Source organism: Pelodiscus sinensis, unplaced genomic scaffold (genome assembly GCF_049634645.1).
Source record: "Pelodiscus sinensis isolate JC-2024 unplaced genomic scaffold, ASM4963464v1 ctg73, whole genome shotgun sequence".
Lineage (NCBI taxonomy): Eukaryota > Metazoa > Chordata > Testudines > Trionychidae > Pelodiscus > Pelodiscus sinensis.
The window spans coordinates 591198-614111 of NW_027465876.1; the positions used below are offsets into that span (position 1 = coordinate 591198).

General features: G+C 65.2%; 1 protein-coding gene across 2 annotated transcripts in view; it reads right to left on the reverse strand.

Annotated features, from left to right (window-relative positions):
• NECTIN2 (nectin cell adhesion molecule 2) overlaps positions 1–15381 on the reverse strand; it is a 61283-nt gene extending 45902 nt beyond the window's left edge. The window contains exon 1 of one of the 2 annotated variants that reach the window (XM_075915948.1): positions 15149–15381. In XM_075915948.1, coding sequence (XP_075772063.1) covers positions 15149–15353 — 205 coding nt within the window. In that variant the 5' untranslated portion in view covers positions 15354–15381. The remainder of the gene's footprint in view (positions 1–15148) is intronic. The other variant, XM_075915950.1, reaches the window with a different exon arrangement.
• Between the last annotated feature and the right edge of the window lie 7533 nt (positions 15382–22914).

A 22914-nucleotide genomic window follows, 5' to 3' on the forward strand; every position in this document is an offset into this window, starting at 1 on the left:
CCCCGGAGGAGCAATAACCCCCCGTTCTACTGGCTGGGGGCGGGGCCGGGGGGCTGGGTGCGGAGGGTTGGGGGGGCGATGGACCCGCTGCCCTGGCTCCAGTATCCACGTCTGTGCTGGGCTGTACCCTGGAGGAGCAATAACCCCCCGTTCTACTGGCTGGGGGCGGGGCCGGGGGGCTGGGTGCGGAGGGTTGGGGGGGACGATGGACCCGCTGCCCTGGCCCTGGCTCCAGTATCCACGTCTGTGCTGGGCTGTACCCCGGAGGAGCAATAACTCCCCGTTCTACTGGCTGGGGGAGGGGCCGGGGGGCTGGGTGCGGTGGGTTGGGGGGGACGATGGACCCGCTGCCCTGGCCCTGGCTCCTGTAGCCACGTCTGTGCTGGGCTGTACCCCGGAGGAGCAATAACCCCCCGTTCTACTGGCTGGGGGGGGGCCGGGGGGCTGGGTGCGGAGGGTTGGGGGGGACGATGGACCCGCTGCCCTGGCCCTGGCTCCAGTATCCACGTCTGTGCTGGGCTGTACCCCGGAGGAGCAATAACTCCCCGTTCTACTGGCTGGGGGAGGGGCCGGGGGGCTGGGTGCGGTGGGTTGGGGGGGACGATGGACCCGCTGCCCTGGCCCTGGCTCCTGTAGCCACGTCTGTGCTGGGCTGTACCCCGGAGGAGCAATAACCCCCCGTTCTACTGGCTGGCGGAGCCTGTTCCAGCTGCTGCGGGGGGACCCAACGCGCCCTCACACCCTGCTCCCAGCCCAGGCCCTCCCCCCTCCATCAGGGAGCTGTGAGCTCGTGCCCAGCCAGGCGGGCTCGGAGGCCTCCAAGCGGGGAAGCCGGGCAGGGGTTTGGGGGGCCGAGATGCCCGGCACAGCCCACTCCCCCCAGCACGTGCAGGGCAGGCAGGAACCTTCCCTTTGGCGGGGGGCCGGGCAGACTCGCCCCTGCCAGCAGGGATCGGAGACGGGACCGGCAGACACCTGGCCACCTCTGAGCACTGCGGCTGCCTGGTGCAGGCACACGGGCCGCACTAAAACCCAGGAGTCCTGGCTCCCTGCCATGCCCGGCTCCCCTCCCAGGAGCGCTGGGCCCCTCTCGGGCAGGCTGGCGCCGTATAGGCCCCGCAGCCTTGTGCGCTGGGTCCCCTTTGGCTGAGTCACTGGGGCCGAGGGCAGAGCAGGGCTGGCGAGGCCTTTCCGATACCGCGCAGCGTGCGAGACGCCCGGTTCAGCCGGGAGGGCGAGGGACGCAGCCTAGAGGTGGGCTGGAGATGCAAGCCGAGGCGAGTCTACAGCGGAGGCAGTGGGGGAGCAGGAGCCGGTGCTGGGGGGAGCGGGCTTCAAAGCTGCTTCCCTGGTGCCGTGTTTCCCCGCGGCTCCGTGGCAGGAGGCTGCGGGACCCGGCGCGAGGCAGGACCGAGCAACCCTCCCCCGCGACCGCTCTGCAGTGAGAGCCGGCAGCCCAGCCCCCACATCGACCAATCGCGGCGGCGATAAAAACCGTATCGACCACACAACGAGCAGACTGCCCGCCTCCGAGCAGCCCTAGGCTGGGCCGCGACAAGGGAGGGGCGAGGCCCGGCTCCCGGGGGCAAACAAACCCTCATTGCCCCGTCTCTGCTCAGGAGAAAAGGGGCTTTTGGGCCGGTCGCTCGGGCGTTGCACGAGCAGACACGCCAAGGCCAGACACACGTGCGGCCATCCCCGAGCCCTCCCTGGAGATCGGCGCTGCTAGGCCAGGCCCTCCGGGACTGGGCCCCCTGCCCTAATGGGAAGCGACAGAGCCGAGCCGCTGAGTCAGTCTAATGCCAAGAGCGTGAATGAAGCGGCCCCTAATGTAATAAGGAACCAGACGGAGCGTGAAGCGGGAGCATTAGGAATTCAGTTCTACGGGCCAGGCAGCGGAGGGTAACTGCAGAGACCCAGACTGCACTGAGGCCAATCTGGCCTGGCTTGGGGCTTGGCTATCCCCCCCTTTCCTGGCTTTGTAGTTAGTCTCTGACCCACATCCCCCCTTTTCCCTTCTCAAAGCCCCAGGGCAAAACAGCTTTGTTGTGTTGCTATTACATGTGGCCCCCTGTGGAGCTCTGGATCAGCAGCCCCCCTGCCTCACCCCAGAGGCGGCTGCGTCCCAGAGTCGAGCGAGAGCGCTCTGGATCAGCAGCCCCGGTGCCTCACCCCAGAGGCGGCTGCGTCCCAGAGTCGAGCGAGAGCGCTCTGGATCAGCAGCCCCCCTGCCTCGCCCCAGAGGCGGCTGCGTCCCAGAGTCGAGCGAGAGCGCTCTGGATCAGCAGCCCCCCTGCCTCGCCCCAGAGGCGGCTGCGTCCCAGAGTCGAGCGAGAGCGCTCTGGATCAGCAGCCCCGGTGCCTCGCCCCAGAGGCGGCTGCGTCCCAGAGTCGAGCGAGAGCGCTCTGGATCAGCAGCCCCGGTGCCTCGCCCCAGAGGCGGCTGCGTCCCAGAGTCGAGCGAGAGCGCTCTGGATCAGCAGCCCCGGTGCCTCGCCCCAGAGGCGGCTGCGTCCCAGAGTCGAGCGAGAGCGCTCTGGATCAGCAGCCCCGGTGCCTCGCCCCAGAGGCGGCTGCGTCCCAGAGTCGAGCGAGAGCGCTCTGGATCAGCAGCCCCGGTGCCTCGCCCCAGAGGCGGCTGCGTCCCAGAGTCGAGCGAGAGCGCTCTGGATCAGCAGCCCCGGTGCCTCGCCCCAGAGGCGGCTGCGTCCCAGAGTCGAGCGAGAGCGCTCTGGATCAGCAGCCCCGGTGCCTCGCCCCAGAGGCGGCTGCGTCCCAGAGTCGAGCGAGAGCGCTCTGGATCAGCAGCCCCGGTGCCTCGCCCCAGAGGCGGCTGCGTCCCAGAGTCGAGCGAGAGCGCTCTGGATCAGCAGCCCCGGTGCCTCGCCCCAGAGGCGGCTGCGTCCCAGAGTCGAGCGAGAGCGCTCTGGATCAGCAGCCCCGGTGCCTCGCCCCAGAGGCGGCTGCGTCCCAGAGTCGAGCGAGAGCGCTCTGGATCAGCAGCCCCGGTGCCTCGCCCCAGAGGCGGCTGCGTCCCAGAGTCGAGCGAGAGCGCTCTGGATCAGCAGCCCCGGTGCCTCGCCCCAGAGGCGGCTGCGTCCCAGAGTCGAGCGAGAGCGCTCTGGATCAGCAGCCCCGGTGCCTCGCCCCAGAGGCGGCTGCGTCCCAGAGTCGAGCGAGAGCGCTCTGGATCAGCAGCCCCGGTGCCTCGCCCCAGAGGCGGCTGCGTCCCAGAGTCGAGCGAGAGCGCTCTGGATCAGCAGCCCCGGTGCCTCACCCCAAAAGCAGCCACATCTCAGCACAGTGGGGGGCAAAGTGAGGACCAGCTGGCATTGTCACCGCCACACTGTTGTGCTACGAGCCATGGGGAGGGGGGACAGGGACTGGGTCTGACTCCCCCTTTCCCTGCAGGGCCAGGCCGCAGCAGCCAGCCTGCAAATGCACAAACGCCTGCAGCTGGACCGGCCTGGCAGCTGCCACATCCCCCCTCCCCTGATAGAGCTGCTATGCTGGGCAGGACTTGTGGCGCCCAGCAGCACGTTCTAGGGCACCGCTGGCTCCGATGGCAGCATGGGCAGGGGCAGGCAACCCCCGGTCACAGAGAGCACCCCCTCCCCGGGGCCACGGGTGTGTCTTGGCCAACAGTGCAGAGGGGGAGGGGGCAGGACTGGGTGCTCCAGGGCAGTGGGAATGGAGCCAAATGGAAACAGGCGATGGAAGAGAACATGACAAGAAACACCCAGGCAGGCATGGGTGGGAGGGCAGTGGGGGCTAGTGGTTAGAGCCGGGGCAGGACCAGGACCCCTGGGTTCCCTCCCAGCTCCGAGAGGGCAGTGGGGGCTAGTGGTTAGAGCCGGGGCAGGACCAGGACCCCTGGGTTCCCTCCCAGCTCCGAGAGGGCAGTGAGGGCTAGTGGTTAGAGCCGGGGCAGGGGCAGGACCCCTGGGTTCCCTCGCGGCTCTGGGAGGGACGGGGGTTCAATAGCTCCAGGTACAAGACGGGAGGGGCCCACTCATAACCCAGGGCAGCCCGTCAGAGGGTTCCCCGCAGTCCCTTCTGGCCAGGCCAATCTCTGAATAACCCAGGCCAGGGACCAACCCCCAGTGGCAGCCGCTGCAGCACGACGCTAGCGCACTGAGGCCCCTGGGCGCGGGGGCAGGGACCGTCTCCTCGCGCGTCCGGCTCCCCCCTCCACGCGGGCCCTCGGGCGCGGGGGCAGGGACCGTCTCCTCGCGCGTCCGGCTCCCCCCTCCACGCGGGCCCTCGGGCGCGGGGGCAGGGACCGTCTCCTCCCGCGTCCGGCTCCCCCCTCCACGCGGGCCCTCGGGCGCGGGGGCAGGGACCGTCTCCTCGCGCGTCCGGCTCCCCCCTCCACGCGGGCCCTCGGGCGCGGGGGCAGGGACCGTCTCCTCGCGCGTCCGGCTCCCCCCTTCACGCGGGCCCTGGGACCGTCTCCTCGCGCGTCCGGCTCCCCCCTCCACGCGGGCCCTGGGACCGTCTCCTCCCGCGTCCGGCTCCCCCCTCCACGCGGCAAAGGGGGTGCACGCCCAGCTTTGCTGCAAACAGGGAACCACACCCTAGCCTGGCGGGGGAGGGGAAGGCCTTCCCCTGCCTCCACTATGCTCGGCTCAGGGGAGACGGGTCTGCGCAGCGCCCTGCGACCGGGCCTGGAAGGGCCAATCCCAGCCGCGTGCGGGCTCAGCCCCGCTGGGGGCTGGAGAAAGAAGGGCTCCTGGAGGGAGGGGCCTGCCTGCTGCCCTGCAGAGCGCGGGGGGACCTGGCTGCCAGGGAAGGAGGCTTCCTGGAGGTAGAGCAGGGCTGGGGAGGGAGGCTGTGGCCAGGCTGCGAGGGCGGCAGAGGCAGCAGGCTGCAGTTTGCCGGAGGCAGGGCGAGGTGGAGACTGGCCCTGGGTCCCTGAGGCAAGGCGGGTCCAGGGCAACGGGGGAGACACCAGCTAGAGGGAGGCGCCAAACAAGCTAATTCCCAGGGCTGGAGGTGCCAGGGGCTGAGTGCCCCAAGGCCGCACTGATCACTAGCACATCCCGGTCCAGTGCCCGGCTGCAGGGATCCGGCCGGGCCAGCGTCTCCCCACAGAGTTAGCTGCTTTGGGGGGAGCCGGGTCAGGCTGGGGGGTGCCGCAGGGCTGCTCCTCGAACTACAGCCTAACCCAGCATGAGCTGCCCCCCCCCCCTCAGGCGGTACAGCTGTGTCAGTCTCAGGGGCCACAGGACGACTCGTAAACAACACCGCTCCGGCGTGTGCTGAGCCAGGCAGGAGCAGTCCCTCAGCGGAGGCCTGATGGGCCAGGAGTCGTGTGTCCAGTTCGGGGAAGCAGGGGAGGGACCGGAGACGGGCCAGAGAGCCACGTGAGCGAGGAGGGAAGGCGCGAGGAATCGGGCTGCAGAAGAGAAGCCCGACAGGATGTGACGGCCGCTTCACCTCTGGTGACAGGCCAAGGAGCAATGGGCTTAGCCTGCAGCCAGGGCGGTTGAGGCAGGACGTTAGGAAACACGTCCTGCCTGGCCGGGGGGTGACACACTGGGCTAAGTCGCCCAGGGGCTGTGAAATCCCCGTCCCTGGAGATACTGAGGAGCAGGTTAGACGGGCGCCTGTCCTGCCTCGAGGGCAGGGGGCTGGACTCAAAGCCCTCCAGGGCCCTTCCAGTCCCACAGTTCCTGGTTGCTAGAGACCCTGGCAGAAACCAGGCCCCTGCCCCCAGATCAAACCCGCGGCCCCTTCGCATGCTGCAGACACCAGGAGGCACCCCCAGCCGGGAGACACAGGCCCTTCCCCTGCAGGACCGATAAGACGGAGGGCCAGCAGACCCAGGCGAGCGCTCGCTGTCTGGGGCGGGGAGACGCACAGGAGCAGCGCCGCCCACGCCCACAGACACAGACGCTGATGCAGGGACGCCGGCAGGACCCAGCCCCCAAACCGAGCTTCTCGCGCCTCTCCGAGCCCTTCCCCAGAACACGACGCAGCGTCTGGCAGGAGCCGCATCGGCACGGCCCGAGGTAACGTTGCTGCCCTCCTGCCCAGACCCTCTGCAGCTCATGCCCAGATGGGGAAACCGAGGCACGGGGCATGGCAGCAACTGTCATTATTGTAGATTTTAAGGCCCAAGGCCCAGAGGGGATGTCACAGGCCAGTTACCCCCATGTGGCCAAAGCCGTTTCCAGATGGAGCCTCCACAGCTGCTCTTGGGCTAGGTCCCCTCAAGATCAGCCCCAAGTCCGCTAGGTCTTGTCCGGCTGCAGCTGCCAGCCAGTGGCTCCTGGGCCCCGCTCCGCGAGCTCAGCCTTCGCCCCCGGGCGGCTCAGCCCCAGAGCCCGCCAGCTCCCAGCCTGCGTCGGACACGCTCAGCTCAACCCGGCCTTTGGCTGCAGCCCTCGGTCATTTCCGGGGCTCTTCCCTGCCTGCCGCTGCTCCTCCGCACAGGCCCCAGAACGGGATCCCGGCAGGGCCCATCACTCCGATGCCACAGCAGAGGTGAAATCACCTCCCAGCTGCCTAGTCACACACCCAGGCCTGTTACACGTCCATGTTGGGAAAGAACCCAGGAGTCCTGGCTCCCAGCCCTTCGCCCTAACCACTAGACATCACTGCCCCAGGCTGCAGAGGGGTGGGGGAGAGCACGGAGAGTGCTGGGCAGGGGCTGGCCTGGGAGAAGGGTCCCAGGAGACCCTGAAGGAACAGCACAAGGGGGTTCCCGGCCATCTCCCCAACAGCTAGCCAGAGCCCTGCCGCTCCGTGCTCAGGGCTGGAGACGCGGCTCTCCCGCAGACGGGCGCCCGGCGTTGGCCAGAGCCCTGCCGCTCCGTGCTCGGCGCAGACGGGCGCCCGGCGTTGGCCAGAGCCCTGCCGCTCCGTGCGCGGCGCTGGAGACGCGGCTCTCCCGCAGACGGGCGCCCGGCGTTGGCCAGAGCCCTGCCGCTCCGTGCTCGGGGCTGGAGACGCGGCTCGAGACGCGGCTCTCCCGCAGACGGGCGCCCAGTGTTGGCCAGAGCCCTGCCGCTCCGTGCTCGGGGCTGGAGACGCGGCTCTCCCGCAGACGGGCGCCCGGCGTTGGCCAGAGCCCTGCCGCTCCGTGCGCGGCGCTGGAGACGCGGCTCTCCCGCAGACGGGCGCCCGGCGTTGGCCAGAGCCCTGCCGCTCCGTGCTCGGGGCTGGAGACGCGGCTCTCCCGCAGACGGGCGCCCGGCGTTGGCCAGAGCCCTGCCGCTCCGTGCGCGGCGCTGGAGACGCGGCTCTCCCGCAGACGGGCGCCCGGCGTTGGCCAGAGCCCTGCCGCTCCGTGCGCAGCGCTGGAGACGCGGCTCTCCCGCAGACGGGCGCCCGGCGTTGGCCAGAGCCCTGCCGCTCCGTGCTCGGGGCTGGAGACGCGGCTCTCCTGCAGACGGGCGCCCGGCGTTGGCCAGAGCCCTGCCGCTCCGTGCTCGGGGCTGGAGACGCGGCTCTCCCGCAGACGGGCGCCCAGCATTGGCCAGAGCCCTGCCGCTCCGTGCGCGGCGCTGGAGACACGGCTCACCCGCAGACGGGCGCCCGGCGTAGGCCAGAGCCCTGCCGCTCCGTGCGCGGCACTGGAGACGCGGCTCTCCCGCAGACGGGCGCCCGGCGTTGGCCAGAGCCCTGCCGCTCCGTGCTCGGGGCTGGAGACGCGGCTCTCCCGCAGACGGGCGCCCGGCGTTGGCCAGAGCCCTGCCGCTCCGTGCTCGGGGCTGGAGACGCGGCTCTCCCGCAGACGGGCGCCCGGCGTTGGCCAGAGCCCTGCCGCTCCGTGCTCGGCGCTGGAGACGCGGCTCTCCCGCAGACGGGCGCCCAGCGTTGGCCAGAGCCCTGCCGCTCCGTGCGCGGGGCTGGAGACACGGCTCTCCCGCAGACGGGCGCCCGGCGTTGGCCAGAGCCCTGCCGCTCCGTGCTCGGGGCTGGAGACGCGGCTCTCCCGCAGACGGGCGCCCGGCATTGGCCAGAGCCCTGCCGCTCCGTGCTCGGGGCTGGAGACGCGGCTCTCCCGCAGACGGGCGCCCAGTGTTGGCCAGAGCCCTGCCGCTCCGTGCTCGGGGCTGGAGACACGGCTCTCCCGCAGACGGGCGCCCGGCATTAGCCAGAGCCCTGCCGCTCCGTGCGCGGGGCTGGAGACGCGGCTCTCCCGCAGACGGGCGCCCGGCATTAGCCAGAGCCCTGCCGCTCCGTGCGCAGTGCTGGAGACACGGCTCTCCCGCAGACGGGCGCCCGGCGTTGGCCAGAGCCCTGCCGCTCCGTGCGCGGCGCTGGAGACACGGCTCTCCCGCAGACGGGCGCCCGGCGTTGGCCAGAGCCCTGCCGCTCCGTGCTCGGGGCTGGAGACACGGCTCTCCCGCAGACGGGCGCCCGGCGTTGGCCAGAGCCCTGCCGCTCCGTGCGCGGCGCTGGAGACACGGCTCTCCCGCAGACGGGCGCCCGGCGTTGGCCAGAGCCCTGCCGCTCCGTGCTCGGGGCTGGAGACACGGCTCTCCCGCAGACGGGCGCCCGGCGTTGGCCAGAGCCCTGCCGCTCCGTGCTCAGGGCTGGAGACGCGGCTCTCCCGCAGACGGGCGCCCAGCGTTGGCCAGAGCCCTGCCGCTCCGTGCACGGCGCTGGAGACGCAGCTCTCCCGCAGACGGGCGCCCAGCGGCGGGTGGGAGCGACCTTTTACAGACGTGGTAAGTCCTGGCTCCAGGTGGGAGCCGCGGGGTGGAGCCGTCTCTCTCCTTGCCTGGCTGTGAGCTCCGCGCTCTGCCCAGGACAGCAGCGGCCCAGCCAACGCACGTGGGGGTGCACGTCCACCCGGGTTACGCTCCCTGCCCCACGGGGCCCCGCGGACGCCGCAGCTCGGGGAGATCTCAACCCCGGCCCAGCTCAGCATGTCAACGCCTTCCCCTGCCCCCACAGAGGGTACAGGCCTGCCCCATCCCCGGCTCTGTCCTGGCTCCTCCAGCTCTCGGGTAGGGACCACCCTACTGCCCCCACCCAGCCCCATTGCCGCAGGCGCCTCCCACGCACAGGCCGGGCCAGCTCCTTGGCTCTGGAGGGAAGGGGAGGGGAGGGGGCACGCCCAGGGAGACATGTAACCCATCCACAGAGCGTCAGTCCTGGCTGGGGGATGCCAACCCAGCACCGCTGGTGGGTGCCCGGCTACCACAGAGCCAAGGGGCCCCCTCTACACACCCTGGCCAACAGCTGCACCAGCCTCAACCTACAGACAGCCCCAGAGCGCCCCCCCCGCATGTGCACGGTGTGCTCCCCGCAGGGCCCCAGAGCGCCCCCCCCCCGCATGTGCACGGTGTGCTCCCCGCAGGGCCCCAGAGCGCCCCCCCCGCATGTGCACGGTGTGCGCCCCGCAGGGCCCCAGAGCGCCCCCCCCATGCACGGTGTGCGCCCCGCAGGGCCCCAGAGCGCCCCCCCCGCATGTGCACGGTGTGCGCCCCGCAGGGCCTCAGAGCGCCCCCCCCCGCATGTGCACGGTGTGCGCCCCGCAGGGCCTCAGAGCGCCCCCCCCGCATGTGCACGGTGTGCACCCCGCAGGGCCCCAGAAGCCCCCCCCCGCCACCACACACAGTGTGCGCCGTGCACAGCCCTGTTGGGGTGGAGCTTGTCCGAATGTCGTACCCCCTCCCCCCCCAGATCAGACTAAGGGTGCTAAGTGTTGACTAACTGATGAATCGCAGGGCAGAAAATGCGGCTTTGCAACGCCACCAGGAGCCTGACCCTGGGCAGCGCCACACGGAGCCCGGGGATTCCAGGCTCCCGGAGAGCGGCGTCCCCAGCGCTTGGTAAGGCTGCGTGGAGTCTGGGGTCTGGCCCCGGGCTTAATCCCCCCCCCCCCCCCCACACACAGATAGAGGCAGCAAGTGTGGAGGGGAAGCGACTAGTCATAGAATCCTCACACGCTAGGACTGGGCGGGGCCATCGAGTCCAGCTCCCTGCCCTCACCCGCTGTCCCCTAGGGGTCAGGGCCCAAATATGGGGCGCCATTCCATTTCAGAAGGGTCACCAGGTGGCTCCGCCTCCCCTCCCCTCCCCGTTTTGAATTGCCCTGGATCACCACGTCTACTGAATTGTCAGAATGGGTCCCCATCTGGAACAGGCTGAGAACTGCGGGTCTAGCCCGTCCCTGGCAGGCGTCTGTCTGACCTGCTCTTACATGTCTCCACAGCCTCCCTGGGCAACTTATTCCAGGGCTGACCCCCCTGACAGGCAGGAACTTTTTCCTAAGGTCCAACCTCAACCTCCCTGGCTGCAGTTTAAGCCCCTTGCTGCTTGTCCTGTCCCCAGAGGCCCAGGAGAACAAGTTTTCACCCTCCTCTTTGTAACACTCCTTTAGATATTTGAAAACGGCTCATGTCCCCCCTCAGTCTTCTCCTTTCCAAACTAAACAAGCCCAGTTCTGTCAGCCTTCCCTCACAGCTCATGTTCTCCAGACCTTTCAGCATTCTCGCTGCTCTTCTCTGACTTCTCTGTACCCACAACTGGACACAACACTCCAACTGAGGCGTAACCAGCACAGAGCAGAGCGGACGAATGACTCCTCGTGTCTTGCTCACAACACACCTGTTCATGCAGCCCAGAATCTTGTTTGCTTTCTTTGCAACAGCGTCACACTGCTGACTCATGTAGCTTGTGGTCCACTATGACCCCTAGATCCCTTTCTGCCGTACTCCTTCCCAGACAGTCGCTTCCCATTCTGTATGTGTGAGACTTTGCATTTGTCTTTATTAAACTTCATCCTGTTTACCTCAGACCATTTCTCCAGTTTGTCCAGGTCATTTTGAATTCTGACCCATCCTCCAGAGCAGTCGCAACCCCTCCCAGCTCAGTCCCATCTGCAAACTTAGTAAGCGTCCTCTCTATGCCGATATCTAAATGGTTGATGAAGATATCAAACAGAACCGGTCCCAAAACAGACCCCTACAGAACCCCACTTGTCATGCCTTTCCAGCAAGATTGTGAACTGTTAATAATTACTCTCTGAGTACCGTTACCCAGCCAGTTATGCACCCACCTTACAGTAGCCCCATCTAAGTTGTATTTGCCTAGTTTATTGACAAGACGGTGATGTGAGACCGTATCAAATGCCTTACTAAAGTCTAGGTATACCACATCCACCGCTTCTCCCGGATCCACAAGACTCGCTATCCTATCAAAGAAAGCTATCAGATTGGTTTGACATGATTTGTTCTTTACAGACCCATGCTGGCGGTTCCCTAGCACCTTATTTTCTTCCAAATGCTTGCAGATGATTCCTTAATTACTTGCTCCATTATCTTCCCTGGCACAGCAGTTAAACTGACTGGTGTGTGATTTCCTGGGTTGTTCTTATTTCCCTTTTTATAGATGGGCACTAGATTTGCCCATTTCTAGTCTTCTGGAATCTCTCCCAACTTCCATGCTTTTTCAAAGGTGATAGCTAGAGGCCCGGATACCTCCTCTATCAGCTCCTTGAGTATTCTAGGTGCATTTCATCGGGCCCTGGTGACTTGCAGGCATCTAACTTTTCTAAGTGATTTTAACTTGTTCTTTTTATATTTTATCTTCTAACCCTCCCCCCTTCCCACTAGCATTCCCTATGTCAGGCATTCCTTCCTCAGACTTCTCGGTGAAGACCAAAACCAAAGAAGTCATTAAGCATCTCTGCCATTTCCAAATTTCTGGCTACTGTTTCCCCCTCCTCACTGAGCAATGGGCCTACCCTGTCCTTGGGTCTTCCTCTTGCGTCTAATATATTTATAGAACGTCTTCTTGTTACCATTTATGTCTCTAGCTAGTGTGAGCTTGTTTGTGCCTTTGCCTTTCTAATCTTGCCCCTGCATATCTGTGTTGTTTGCTTATATTCATGCTTTGGAATTTGTCCTACTTTCCACGTTTTAGGACTTCTTTTTGATTTTGAGATCATGCAACATCTCCTAGTTAAGCCAAGGCAGCCTTTTGCAATCCTTTTCTCTTTCCTACACAGCGGAATAGCTTGCTTTTGGGCCCTTAATAATGTCCCTTCGAAAGACTGCCAACTCTCTTCCATTGTTTTTCCCTTTAGTCTTGCTTCCCCTGGGACCCTACCTCCCAGCTCTCTGAGCTTCCCACAATCTGCCTTCCTGAAATCCACTGTGTCTATTTTGCTGTTCTCCCCTCTACCATTCCTTAGCATCACAAACGCTACAATTTCATGGTCACTTTCACCCAAGGAGCCTTCCACTTCCAAATTCTGAACCAGCTCCTCCCTATTTGTTAGGGTCAAATCGAGAACAGCTTCCCCCCGGTAGCTCTCTCAACCTTCTGAAATAAAAAGTTGTCTTCAATGCAGTCCAAGAACTTACTGCACAGTCTGTGCCCCGCTGCGTTTGTTTCCCAGCGTTTGCTTATTGGATAGTCAACTAGTCCTTCACATCCCTAGATCAGACCGAAATGCAGATCCCAGAACGGTCACAAGTTTGGATTCCACAAAGCTGGGCAGGGCTGGTGGCTGGCCCTAGGAGCCGGGCTGGTGATGGGTGACAGGGGAGGCATCACTGCTGGGTCCCCTGCTCTGTTCCCTGCCCCTGGGGTACCTGGCAGTGGCTGCTGGCGCAGGCAGGCCCCTGGGCTGACACCGCCCGGCCAGGCTCAAACCGTTTGGGCTCAAACCATCTTCCAGCCAAGCTAAGTCCTGGTTCCCTCAGCCGTGGGATCTGAGGGGGCTTGTTTTGCCTCCAGCTGAACTCAGAAAAATCCAAAACAAAATGAAAAATTCCCCCCGTTTGGTCCAGCTGCACACGGAAAACCCCGCTCCCTCGACAAGCCAGTCTGTTCCTAGCTCTAGATGGGGCGCAGCCCCATAGGAGCCAGTGCCAGGGCCGGCTCCGTGCAGCCTCCCACAACATTTACCGTGTTCATGCCCAGGGCCCCCAGAGCTGGGCACCTCCCGATACTGCAGATGGGGGACGGAGGCACAGCAACGGGTGTGACTGTGGCACACACAGGCACAGCCCAGTGGCAGCCCTCACGTACAGTCACACCCAGGGCTGTGGACCTGGGGGGCTCTAGCCTGCCTGCCAGAGGCTGGCAATGGGCAGCAGGGGAGAGATCACGGGGGAGGTTCCCTGCTCTGTCACTCCCTTGGGGTACCTGGCAGCACCCCCTGTTGCAGGCAGGACACGGGGCTGGACAGACCTTTGCTCTGACCCTGTGCTGAGTGGCAGATGTCCGGCCGCAATAGATCCGAGGCCACCTGGTCTGACTCCCGGCGACACAGGCCAGGGGCCTGGCCCCAATCATTCTAACTGAAGGGAAACCATTTTTAGTCCCACCTAGATGTAATAGTCCCTTAACCCCGCCCCCGATCAATTCCCCAGCCCAAGGTCCATTCTCCGCGGGCCAGGGCTGACCCTTCTGACAGCTCTCGCTCTCCTGGGACAGGGACAGTCGGACCAGGATACAGGCGCGACCCACAGAGCAGCACCAGGTGTCACTGAACTCCCTGGGTGCGTCTACACGGCTGAGGGGCTGGACACGGTTCCGGGGTCCGAGATGCCGTGGGCCCCCTCGGAAGGGAGACTCCCCCCCCCCCCCCGCCCCCAGCAGGACTGAGCCAAGGCCCGACTGCTACGTTAGCAGTGGAGGCAGAACGGTCAAGTGTGGACAAGTCCCATGTCACCAGGGCAGAACACCAGGACCCGTCATTTCCGCACAAGGCTGGCACCCTGGAGCGGGGGTCAGGTGTCTGCTCCCGACTGTTCACACGGAGAAGCAGAGCGACTTTGCTGCAGTCACTCCCTGTTGTGCCAGTTTCTGTTTCAGAGGCTGGAGGCCACCTCGCACGAGAGCCAGTTTCTGTGATAAGTCATCGCCTTTCTCCTGGGCCCACGCCCGAGGGCTGGCCGGGATCCAGGGACCTCACGGGGCCAATCCTCCAGACACAAGGCAGGGCAGAGCCGGCCCTGAGACGCGCTGCTGTCCTGCCCCATGGACTTCGCAGGCTGCTTACACCACAGTTGGGCACTGGCCATAGCCCAGCACCCGCACAACAGCTATGGGGACAGGCAGCACCTGCCCCGGCAGCAATGAGGGGCCCTAGACACGCCGCTGCCACTCGGATCAATGGGGGGCAGGACAGCTACCACCCCGGGGCAACGGGGAGGACCCCGCCCCCAGCACCAGGCAGCCAACTCCAGCCCAGCCTGGCCAGGAAAACAGGTTCCCTCAGCCTCGCCATCTTGGGAAGAGAGAAAGTTTACCCAGGAGGGGTGGGGGAGGGGAAGGAAAAAGCGGGGGGGGGGGAGCCGACACGGGAGAGGCCAAGGGCTGGACTTGGGGGGAGGCGCAGGAGCGAGGGGCACAGCAAAGCCAGGAACTGAGGGCGCCTGGGAAAGGGGGCGCAGCGGGCGCGCAGGAGGAGCGCGGGCGCAGAGCTGATCCGAAGGCGCAGCTGGGAAGCAGTAGGCAGGCGGGGGAGGGTCCGGGGGAGGCGGGGGACCCGGGGGGGACGCTGGGGACGCCGGAAGGAAGCAGGAGACCCGGGGGTAGCCGGGCGCAGCAGGGGAGCCGGGAGGAGCCGGGCGCAGCAGGAGACCCGGGGTAGCCGGGCGCAGCAGGGGAGCCGGGAGGAGGCTGGGAGCGCGGGGGGGGGGGGAAGCAGGGGACCCGGGGGGAGGCTGGGAGCGCGGGGGGAGGGGAGGAAGCAGGAGACCCGGGGGAGCCGGGGGGAGGCTGGGAGCGGGGGGGGGGGAAGCAGGGTCCCGGGGGGAGGCTGGGAGCGCGGGGGGAGGGGAGGAAGCAGGAGACCCCGGGGAGCCGGGCGCAGCAGGGGACCCGGGGGGAGGCTGGGAGCGCGGGGGGGGGGAAGCAGGGGGGAGGCTGGGAGCGCGGGGGGGGGGAAGCAGGGGAGCCGGGGGGAGGCTGGGAGCGCGGGGGGGGAAGCAGGGGAGCCGGGGGGAGGCTGGGAGCGCAGGGGGGGAAGCAGGGTCCCGGGGGGAGGCTGGGAGCGCGGGGGGGGGGGAAGCAGGGTCCCGGGGGGAGGCTGGGAGCGCGCGGGGGGGGGGGGGAAAGCAGGGGAGCCGGGGGGAGGCTGGGAGCGCAGGGGGGGAAGCAGGGGAGCCGGGGGGAGGCTGGGAGCCGGGCGCAGCAGGGGAGCCGGGGCGCACGGGCCGCCCGCTCTTACCGCTCAGCAGGCTCCAGCAGAGCAGGCTGCCCGGGACGCCCAGGCTGCGGGGCGCGCCCATGGGGCGCAGTGGCCCCGCCGGGGCTCGAGCTCCGCCGCCCCTGCCCGCTGTCCGGCCGCGTCCCTTTGTTCCTCCGCCTCCGCTGCGTCCTGCCGCGCTGCCGCCCGGTCTGCGGCTCTGCCCTGCCCCAGCCCAGCCCGTCATGCGCCCGGCCCCGCCCCGCCCCCAGCCGGAGCCACCGGGCCAGCCCCCCCGGCACGGATCCTCCCCCGCCCCGAGGGGGCAGCCCGGGCCTCCCTCACGCCCCCGCAGACCGGGCTCGGGGGCCGCTGCCAGACACAGCGGGGTGTGCGCACCCCACGGGCTCCCAGCAACCCCGGCGGCCGGGCCGGGGCTCCTAATCCCCCCCAGAATAGGGCCCAGGAGTTCGGGCTCAGAGACCCCCCCCGGCAGAATAGGGCCCAGGAGTCCGGGCTCAGAGACCCCCCCCGGCAGAATAGGGCCCAGGAGTCCAGGCTCAGAGACCCCCCCCCCAGGCAGAATAGGGCCCAGGAGTCCGGGCTCAGAGACCCCCCCCCCCCGCAGAATAAGGCCCAGGAGTTCGGGCTCAGAGACCCCCCCCCCAGGCAGAATAAGGCCCAGGAGTTCGGGCTCAGAGACCCCCCCCCAGGCAGAATAGGGCCCAGGAGTTCGGGCTCAGAGACCCCCCCCAGGCAGAATAGGGCCCAGGAGTCCGGGCTCAGAGACCCCCCCCAGGCAGAATAAGGCCCAGGAGTTCGGGCTCAGAGACCCCCCCCCAGGCAGAATAGGGCCCAGGAGTTCGGGCTCAGAGACCCCCCCCCCCCAGGCAGAATAGGGCCCAGGAGTCCGGGCTCAGAGACCCCCCCCCGCCAGAATAGGGCCCAGGAGTCCGGGCTCAGAGACCCCCCCCAGGCAGAATAGGGCCCAGGAGTTCGGGCTCAGAGACCCCCCCCCCCCCCCGGCAGAATAGGGCCCAGGAGTTCGGGCTCAGAGACCCCCCCCCGCCAGAATAGGGCCCAGGAGTCCGGGCTCAGAGACCCCCCCCCGGCAGAATAGGGCCCAGGAGTTCGGGCTCAGAGACTCCCCCCCCCCCCTCGCCAGAATAGGGCCCAGGAGTCCGGGCTCAGAGACCCCCCCCCGCCAGAATAGGGCCCAGGAGTCTGGGCTCAGAGACCCCCCCCCGCCAGAATAGGGCCCAGGAGTCTGGGCTCAGAGACCCCCCCCCCCGCCAGAATAGGGCCCAGGAGTCTGGGCTCAGAGACCCCCCCCCCCCCGCCAGAATAGGGCCCAGGTGTCTGGGCTCAGAGACCCCCCCCCCCCGCCAGAATAGGGCCCAGGAGTCTGGGCTCAGAGACCCCCCCCCCCCGCCAGAATAGGGCCCAGGTGTCTGGGCTCAGAGACCCCCCCCCCCCCCGCCAGAATAGGGCCCAGGAGTCCGGGCTCAGAGACCCCCCCCCCCGCCAGAATAGGGCCCAGGTGTCTGGGCTCAGAGACCCCCCCCCCGCCAGAATAGGGCCCAGGAGTCCGGGCTCAGAGACCCCCCCCCCCCACCAGAATAGGGCCCAGGAGTCCGGGCTCAGAGACCCCCCCCCCACCAGAATAGGGCCCAGGAGTCTGGGCTCAGAGACCCCCCCCCCCGCCAGAATAGGGCCCAGGTGTCTGGGCTCAGAGACCCCCCCCCCCCGCCAGAATAGGGCCCAGGAGTCTGGGCTCAGAGACCCCCCCCCCCCGCCAGAATAGGGCCCAGGTGTCTGGGCTCAGAGACCCCCCCCCCCCCCGCCAGAATAGGGCCCAGGAGTCCGGGCTCAGAGACCCCCCCCCCCCCGCCAGAATAGGGCCCAGGAGTCCGGGCTCAGAGACCCCCCCCCCCGCCAGAATAGGGCCCAGGAGTCCGGGCTCAGAGACCCCCCCCCCCGCCAGAATAGGGCCCAGGAGTCCGGGCTCAGAGACCCCCCCCCCCGCCAGAATAGGGCCCAGGAGTCCGGGCTCAGAGACCCCCCCCCCCGCCAGAATAGGGCCCAGGAGTCTGGGCTCAGAGACCCCCCCCCCCCCGCCAGAATAGGGCCCAGGAGTCCAGGCTCAGAGACCCCCCCCCAGGCAGAATAGGGCCCAGGAGTCCGGGCTCAGAGACCCCCCCCCCCCAGGCAGAATAGGGCCCAGGAGTCTGGGCTCAGAGACCCCCCCCCCCCGCCAGAATAGGGCCCAGGAGTCCGGGCTCAGAGACCCCCCGGCTCCCGCCCCCACTCAACGGGGCCCTTGGTTGGGCTGGGGCCTGTGGAGCCCCATGGGACCCCCCACCTCTGGGGGTCTGGGCAGGCCCCAGCAGAACAAGGGGGGACGTGTGGCACGACACAAGCTCACAGCACTGTCCCTGAGCACGCCCCCTTGTGGCACCTGGGGGCCCTGCAGGGCGCCTGTAGCCACTTCCCGCCCGAGTGCCCTGCAAGAAATCGGGGCCCCGGCGCCCCTCCATGGGCTGGGCTAATGCAGCCAGGACCCCTGCCCTCATCCTTGGGGGCGGGCGTTCCTGGTTCCAGGGCTGCTCCCTTGCTCACCTGCTCCGTAAAGGCCAGGGTGGCGAATCCAGCTTCCCTGGGTGGGGCCTACAGCGAGGTGCTGGGGAGCCACAGCGCCCTGAGTTGCATGGGGGGGGCTGCTTCTCACTGGGGGGTCAGCTCGGTGAGGGGTTGACTTGGCTTGTTTGCAGCTTCTCACCTGCGTGTGGCCCCAGCTCGCCTCGGGGCACTTGCCTGCTCTCCCATTCCCACCAGGCAGTTCGGGAACGGGATGGAGGGGTAGAGAAAAGCCCCATGTCCCTTCCCTAAACCCCTGAGCCACCCACCAGCCCTTCCCGGGACCAGAGGGCTGATGCAGCCTGGGGGAAAGGGTGGCCCCCCAACCCAAAATAGATTCTCTGCCCCTGCTTCATGGGACCCATATCTATGCTGCCCATATGTCTTGCTATTTCTGGGACTGCCCCACATTTAAATGTTCTGTCCTGGTGCCCCATCAAGTAGTGAAATGGCCCAGAAATCCGGGGCTGGTCACCCTTGAGGCCACCCTTGAGGTCCCGGACTACGGCACTAAAAATAGCACCACGGGCGGCCTCCGCTCCAGTCCTGGACTCCCAGTAAGCGGTCCCGCCCAGGAGCAGCTGGGGCTGGGGCTGCGGGGGCTTCTGGGGCCCAACTGTGGCCTCCAGCCCCGCAAACTGGAAGGCAGGAGGTAAGGGAAGGGGCAGAGAGAGAACTAAGGTGACAGGGGCGGGGCGAGGAAGGGGCTTGTGCAGAGGGGAGGGGGCAGGGCAGGAGAAGGAAAGGGGGAAGGCACCGAGCGGCAGGGTGGAGGAGAGACAAATGCTGGGGGCCAAGAGGAGACAGCGAGGAAAAGGGCAGGGGAGGGGAGGGGAAGTGTCAGTGGGGATGGAAGTAGGGAGGGGACAGGGTGATGCTGGGAGAGGGGAGGGGAGGGACAATGGGGGCAAGAGGGAGGAAGAGGAGAAGGGAGCAGTGGGTGCTGGAAGAAGAGAGGGTGACAGGAGGTGGGTATGAGAAGGGCAGGGGATGGAGCAAGTCGTGTGAGGGCACAGGGGGACATGAAGAGAACTGGAGCAGAGGGTGGTGAGGGGGTGGGCGCCGGGAGAAGGAGGCAGGGGCAGTCCGGGAAGGTGCAGGTGCCGGGGGACTGTGGGGTGAAGCAGAAGGGAAGACACGTGAAGGGGTGGGACAGGCACCAGAGGAGAGAGGCAGGGCAGGTGGGTGGAGGGAGGTGTTAGGAGAGGGGATGGGGAGGGGTAGCTCACATGATCAGAGTGGGGCTACTGGAGGGGTGGGCACAGGGGCAGAGAAGAGCTGGTTGGTGCAGGGGAGGGGCAGGTCCCCAAAGGGCTGAGGGCAGTGAGAAGGGCGGGATCCAGGACAGCAGAGGAGGGTGAGGGGTAGGGGCAGCAGCAGGCACCAGGGGAGAGTGGGAGACATGGCTCAGAGGGAAAAGGGAGAGGTCTGTAAGATATTTATGAACTCGGGTGCCATGGTGACACACATCTGAACAAGTGCACGTGAACTCACTACTGTGCACAAGACAAAAGTCACTCCACTCATGGGAGGACAATCTTCAGAGGGACACTTCCCCCAGCCTTTCCCCTGAGTTAATGCACTTGCAGGCTAGTTGCATGGGGTACTGTGGGGCCAAGCCCATCCCTGCTGGCAGGAGGACGGAGGGGGAGTTCTTACGGGCGTCACACGACACCCTTTACGTCTGGTCCTGCGGGGGTACTACCTCCAGGGGTGGGACTTCTTGTGGCAGGGGGTGTGGCTGTTGCAGTCAGGGGGCGTGGCTAATGTGTCCCTAAGTTTGGTCCAGAAAATATGATCATACCCCACTGCTCCGCAAAGGGGACCGACCCTGCTCCAGGGTATGGAGCATAAGGGGGGGCTCTCCTACTGAGGCTTATGCAGCACTGAACATGAGAAGGGGGTGTGATGTAATGGGCAGGCTGTGGGTGACCCCTACTGGCCTGTGTCTGTACGCACTGCACAGCAGGAGGGCGCCTGAGCAGCCTACGGTCAGACAATGACCCGGCCGGGTCTTACCTGTGGGGGGCAGGGACTGAACAGAGCCTGCAGGGAGTGTTGGGAGAAGAGTCAGTTTCTGGCTGGGAAGCATGAAGGGAACAGACTAAGCTGGGTGCGGAGGGTTGGGGGGCGATGGACCCTGCCCCAAAGGGTCTGGGGCATCCTGGCCCTGACTCCTGTAGCCACCTCACGTCTGTGCTGGGTTGTACCCTGGAGCAGCAATAACCCCCCCCCCCCCCCGTTCTACTGGCTGTTGCAAGGGTGCAGGATCAGGGGGACCCCGATGCACCATCACAGGGGTTCCTGATCCCAGGAGGGTTTCTCTGCAGCACCCACCTTGATGGGAGCTCCCTCTTGTCCAGGATCGGTGCAGCGCCTGGCCTGCCGCCACCAGGATCTGGGCCCTAGTCGGGGAGTGGGTCTCTGCCCCACAGAGTCAAGGGCAGGGAGAGGCCCACCGAGATGCAGGGACAGCTCCATACTAGGGCTGTGATAGTGGAGTCGCTTAACCAATTATCCCATAAGCAAACGCTGCTAGGTTAATGCTCCCCCACCCCCGCACGGGGCTGCTGCTACTCTGCACTGCCGCCTCGAATCAGGGCGACAGGCAGCCGGCTTTCAAACTGGCTCCCCTCACGGACCAGCTCCTGCCTAGCACCGCACAGGGAGGGGCTGGCGGCCCTAAGCCCTGAACAGATTATGGTGCCCCCAGATGTAATTCAGAGACAAGACTGCACGTGCAGTACAATTGGATTTTTCAAAATGACACAAAACTTACATGTTTGCTGAAATTAAAACAGCTTCTTTCTAGATTTTCTGATTGCAAAATTCTGGAGAAGTTCATGGAAGCTGACTCGAGGAAGCATGTCCGCTTCCATACACAACAGGGAAGCGGCGAGGAGGCACCTGATAGACCAACCGGAGTGTTGGAGCATCAGCTTCATGGGCAAAGCCCCGCCTCGTCAGATGCAAAGTGGGTCTTCGCCCGCGAAAGCTTCTGCTCCAGCACTTCGGTTCGTCCATAAGGTGCCACAGGATCCTCGCCGCTTCTGCAGATTCAGACTGACACGGCTCCCCCTCTGGTACTTGACAATAGGGAAAGTGAATCCAGTCTGTCCTGACACGCTGTTGTTCTCTGAGGGTGTTTTATTCTTTTCAGCTGAGAAAAAGAGCGTTCTGCGGAGCAGCCAGTAATCATCAGTGTTAGAAAGCTACGTAGTGCGCCCTCTGCATCTGGAAACGCACGTTGCATTCCGTCTTTCGATATCGTGTCATGAAGACCAATGTGACTGAATTTCATTTTTCCCGTTTCATTAAAATTTGTGCGCATGTAACAGTGGAACTGCCGTACTTCTCCACCGAGATTCATGTGCAAGTCAACCGGGTACGAGTCAACTAGCTTCTGGGAACCTTGTGACTATTGTTCACCAGATAAGTTCATATCGTTTAGAAAAAAAATCTACTTGATACTTCTCTGTACGCTTCACCTCGCCTCTTCATATGAACTCCCAGTGTATCAATTATAGCGTAGTAAGTAGATAATGCAAAATTTGTCTCTAGGATTCAATGCTGTTCCGTTGCGCTGCTATCATTTGCTTGTTTTTTCCTGCGTCGCTTGCAGGCTTCTTTGTAGTTAGTATCAGGCAAGATATCTTTTGATGTGTCTTCGAATCTTTCCTCAAAGTGTGTAAGTGGTCTGCTAGTGATTGACAGAGGTCTGCACATGTTTTCAAATCCAATTCTTTTTCTTGGAGAGCTTGACTTGTGTGGTAAAAGTGTTGTAAAATGTCATTCCACATGGACACTATGATACAAACTCTAGTTCTTGCATCTTGTTTGCAATGTGTTCTGCTCTGGTTTAGTTTCTCCCTTTTGTGGTTGGTCTTCGGCTATGCTTTCTAATGCATCCACACTCTGCGCAGGACTCCAGAACGGCACTTGTTACCACTGCATGTGCCTCGCAGCAAGTATTAGAAAAAGATTTCAACACATGACCATTGCGCAAACATGTTTTAAGGAGTGCCCATCGGTGTGTTGAGGCAGAGAAAAATGGATAAAGTAACTGCACTGTTGAGAAAAAACGTACTGGCACCGGACAACGATCAGCAGCACTACGGCCAACGAGACCGAGAGCGCGCAGCACGTGGAGTGAATGTGGCTATTTGTTCTGTTCTAAAAGCTGCTCCTGCACTCGACAACGCCCTGACACGCTGGCAGCGTTGTCATGAGATTGACCTTTGCACTTTGAGAAATCTAGTCTGCAAACTTGGCCCAGATACTGCAGGACTTGAGTTGCCGTTTCTTCACCGGTGTGGCTTTTCAGAGTGAGGAGTGTTGGCAATCGTTCGTACAGCACTTTCACGGACCAGCCACCCCGGTGCCCATGCAGCTGCCAGCCCCGCCTCCAGGGACTAGGGACTAGTCGACTAACTGACATGAGGTTCCCTAGTTAACACCCGCGGTTGGGCCCAGGCCCCTTGGGCAATGCAGCCCTTATTCCCTCAGCCTGCAGCTCCGGGCGCTCCAGCGGCTCCCTGAGCCCCTCCCATGCCGCTCTCACAGACGGCCAGTGGCCCCGACCCTGCACCCCCGTCCGCAGCCAGACGGACGCTCGGCCGGCCAGGAGAGCAGAAGGGTTCCTGGTTCCCAGAGGCGCCGTGCAGCGTGGCAGCGACACCGGGCAGGCAGCCTTGTTCCTCTCGGGGGAAGGGCTCCAGTGCCCCTTTTCCTGCTCTCAGCCTCCTCGCTCCTCCTGGCCTAGCGGACTGACCCACACTCCCAGCCCCTACTCACCGGCCCCAGGCAGCCCCGCCGCCTCCATTGCCTTCCTTCCAGGCCCAAAGTGCTATCTGCTGTCCCCTGGGCCTCAGGACATGACAGACTGAGTCACCCTGGCCTCCCCTCCTCATGCAGCTAGTGCTGCGGGGCTTGGGGAAACTGAGGCACGCAGCCACCCACACACAGCGTCACTCCAGAGCAGCATAGGGCAGTCGGATCACATAGAACCCCACAAGACAAAGGATGAAGGCGACACCCGAGTGAACAGAGGATTTCAGCTCCCCCGCTACGTCCCATCTCTCCCCCTTCGGGGTCACTCAGCCTGTGTCCTGCGGACGTTCAGATCCCACCTGCCCTGGGATAAAGCATCGGCCATGACACTGGCTCTCCCC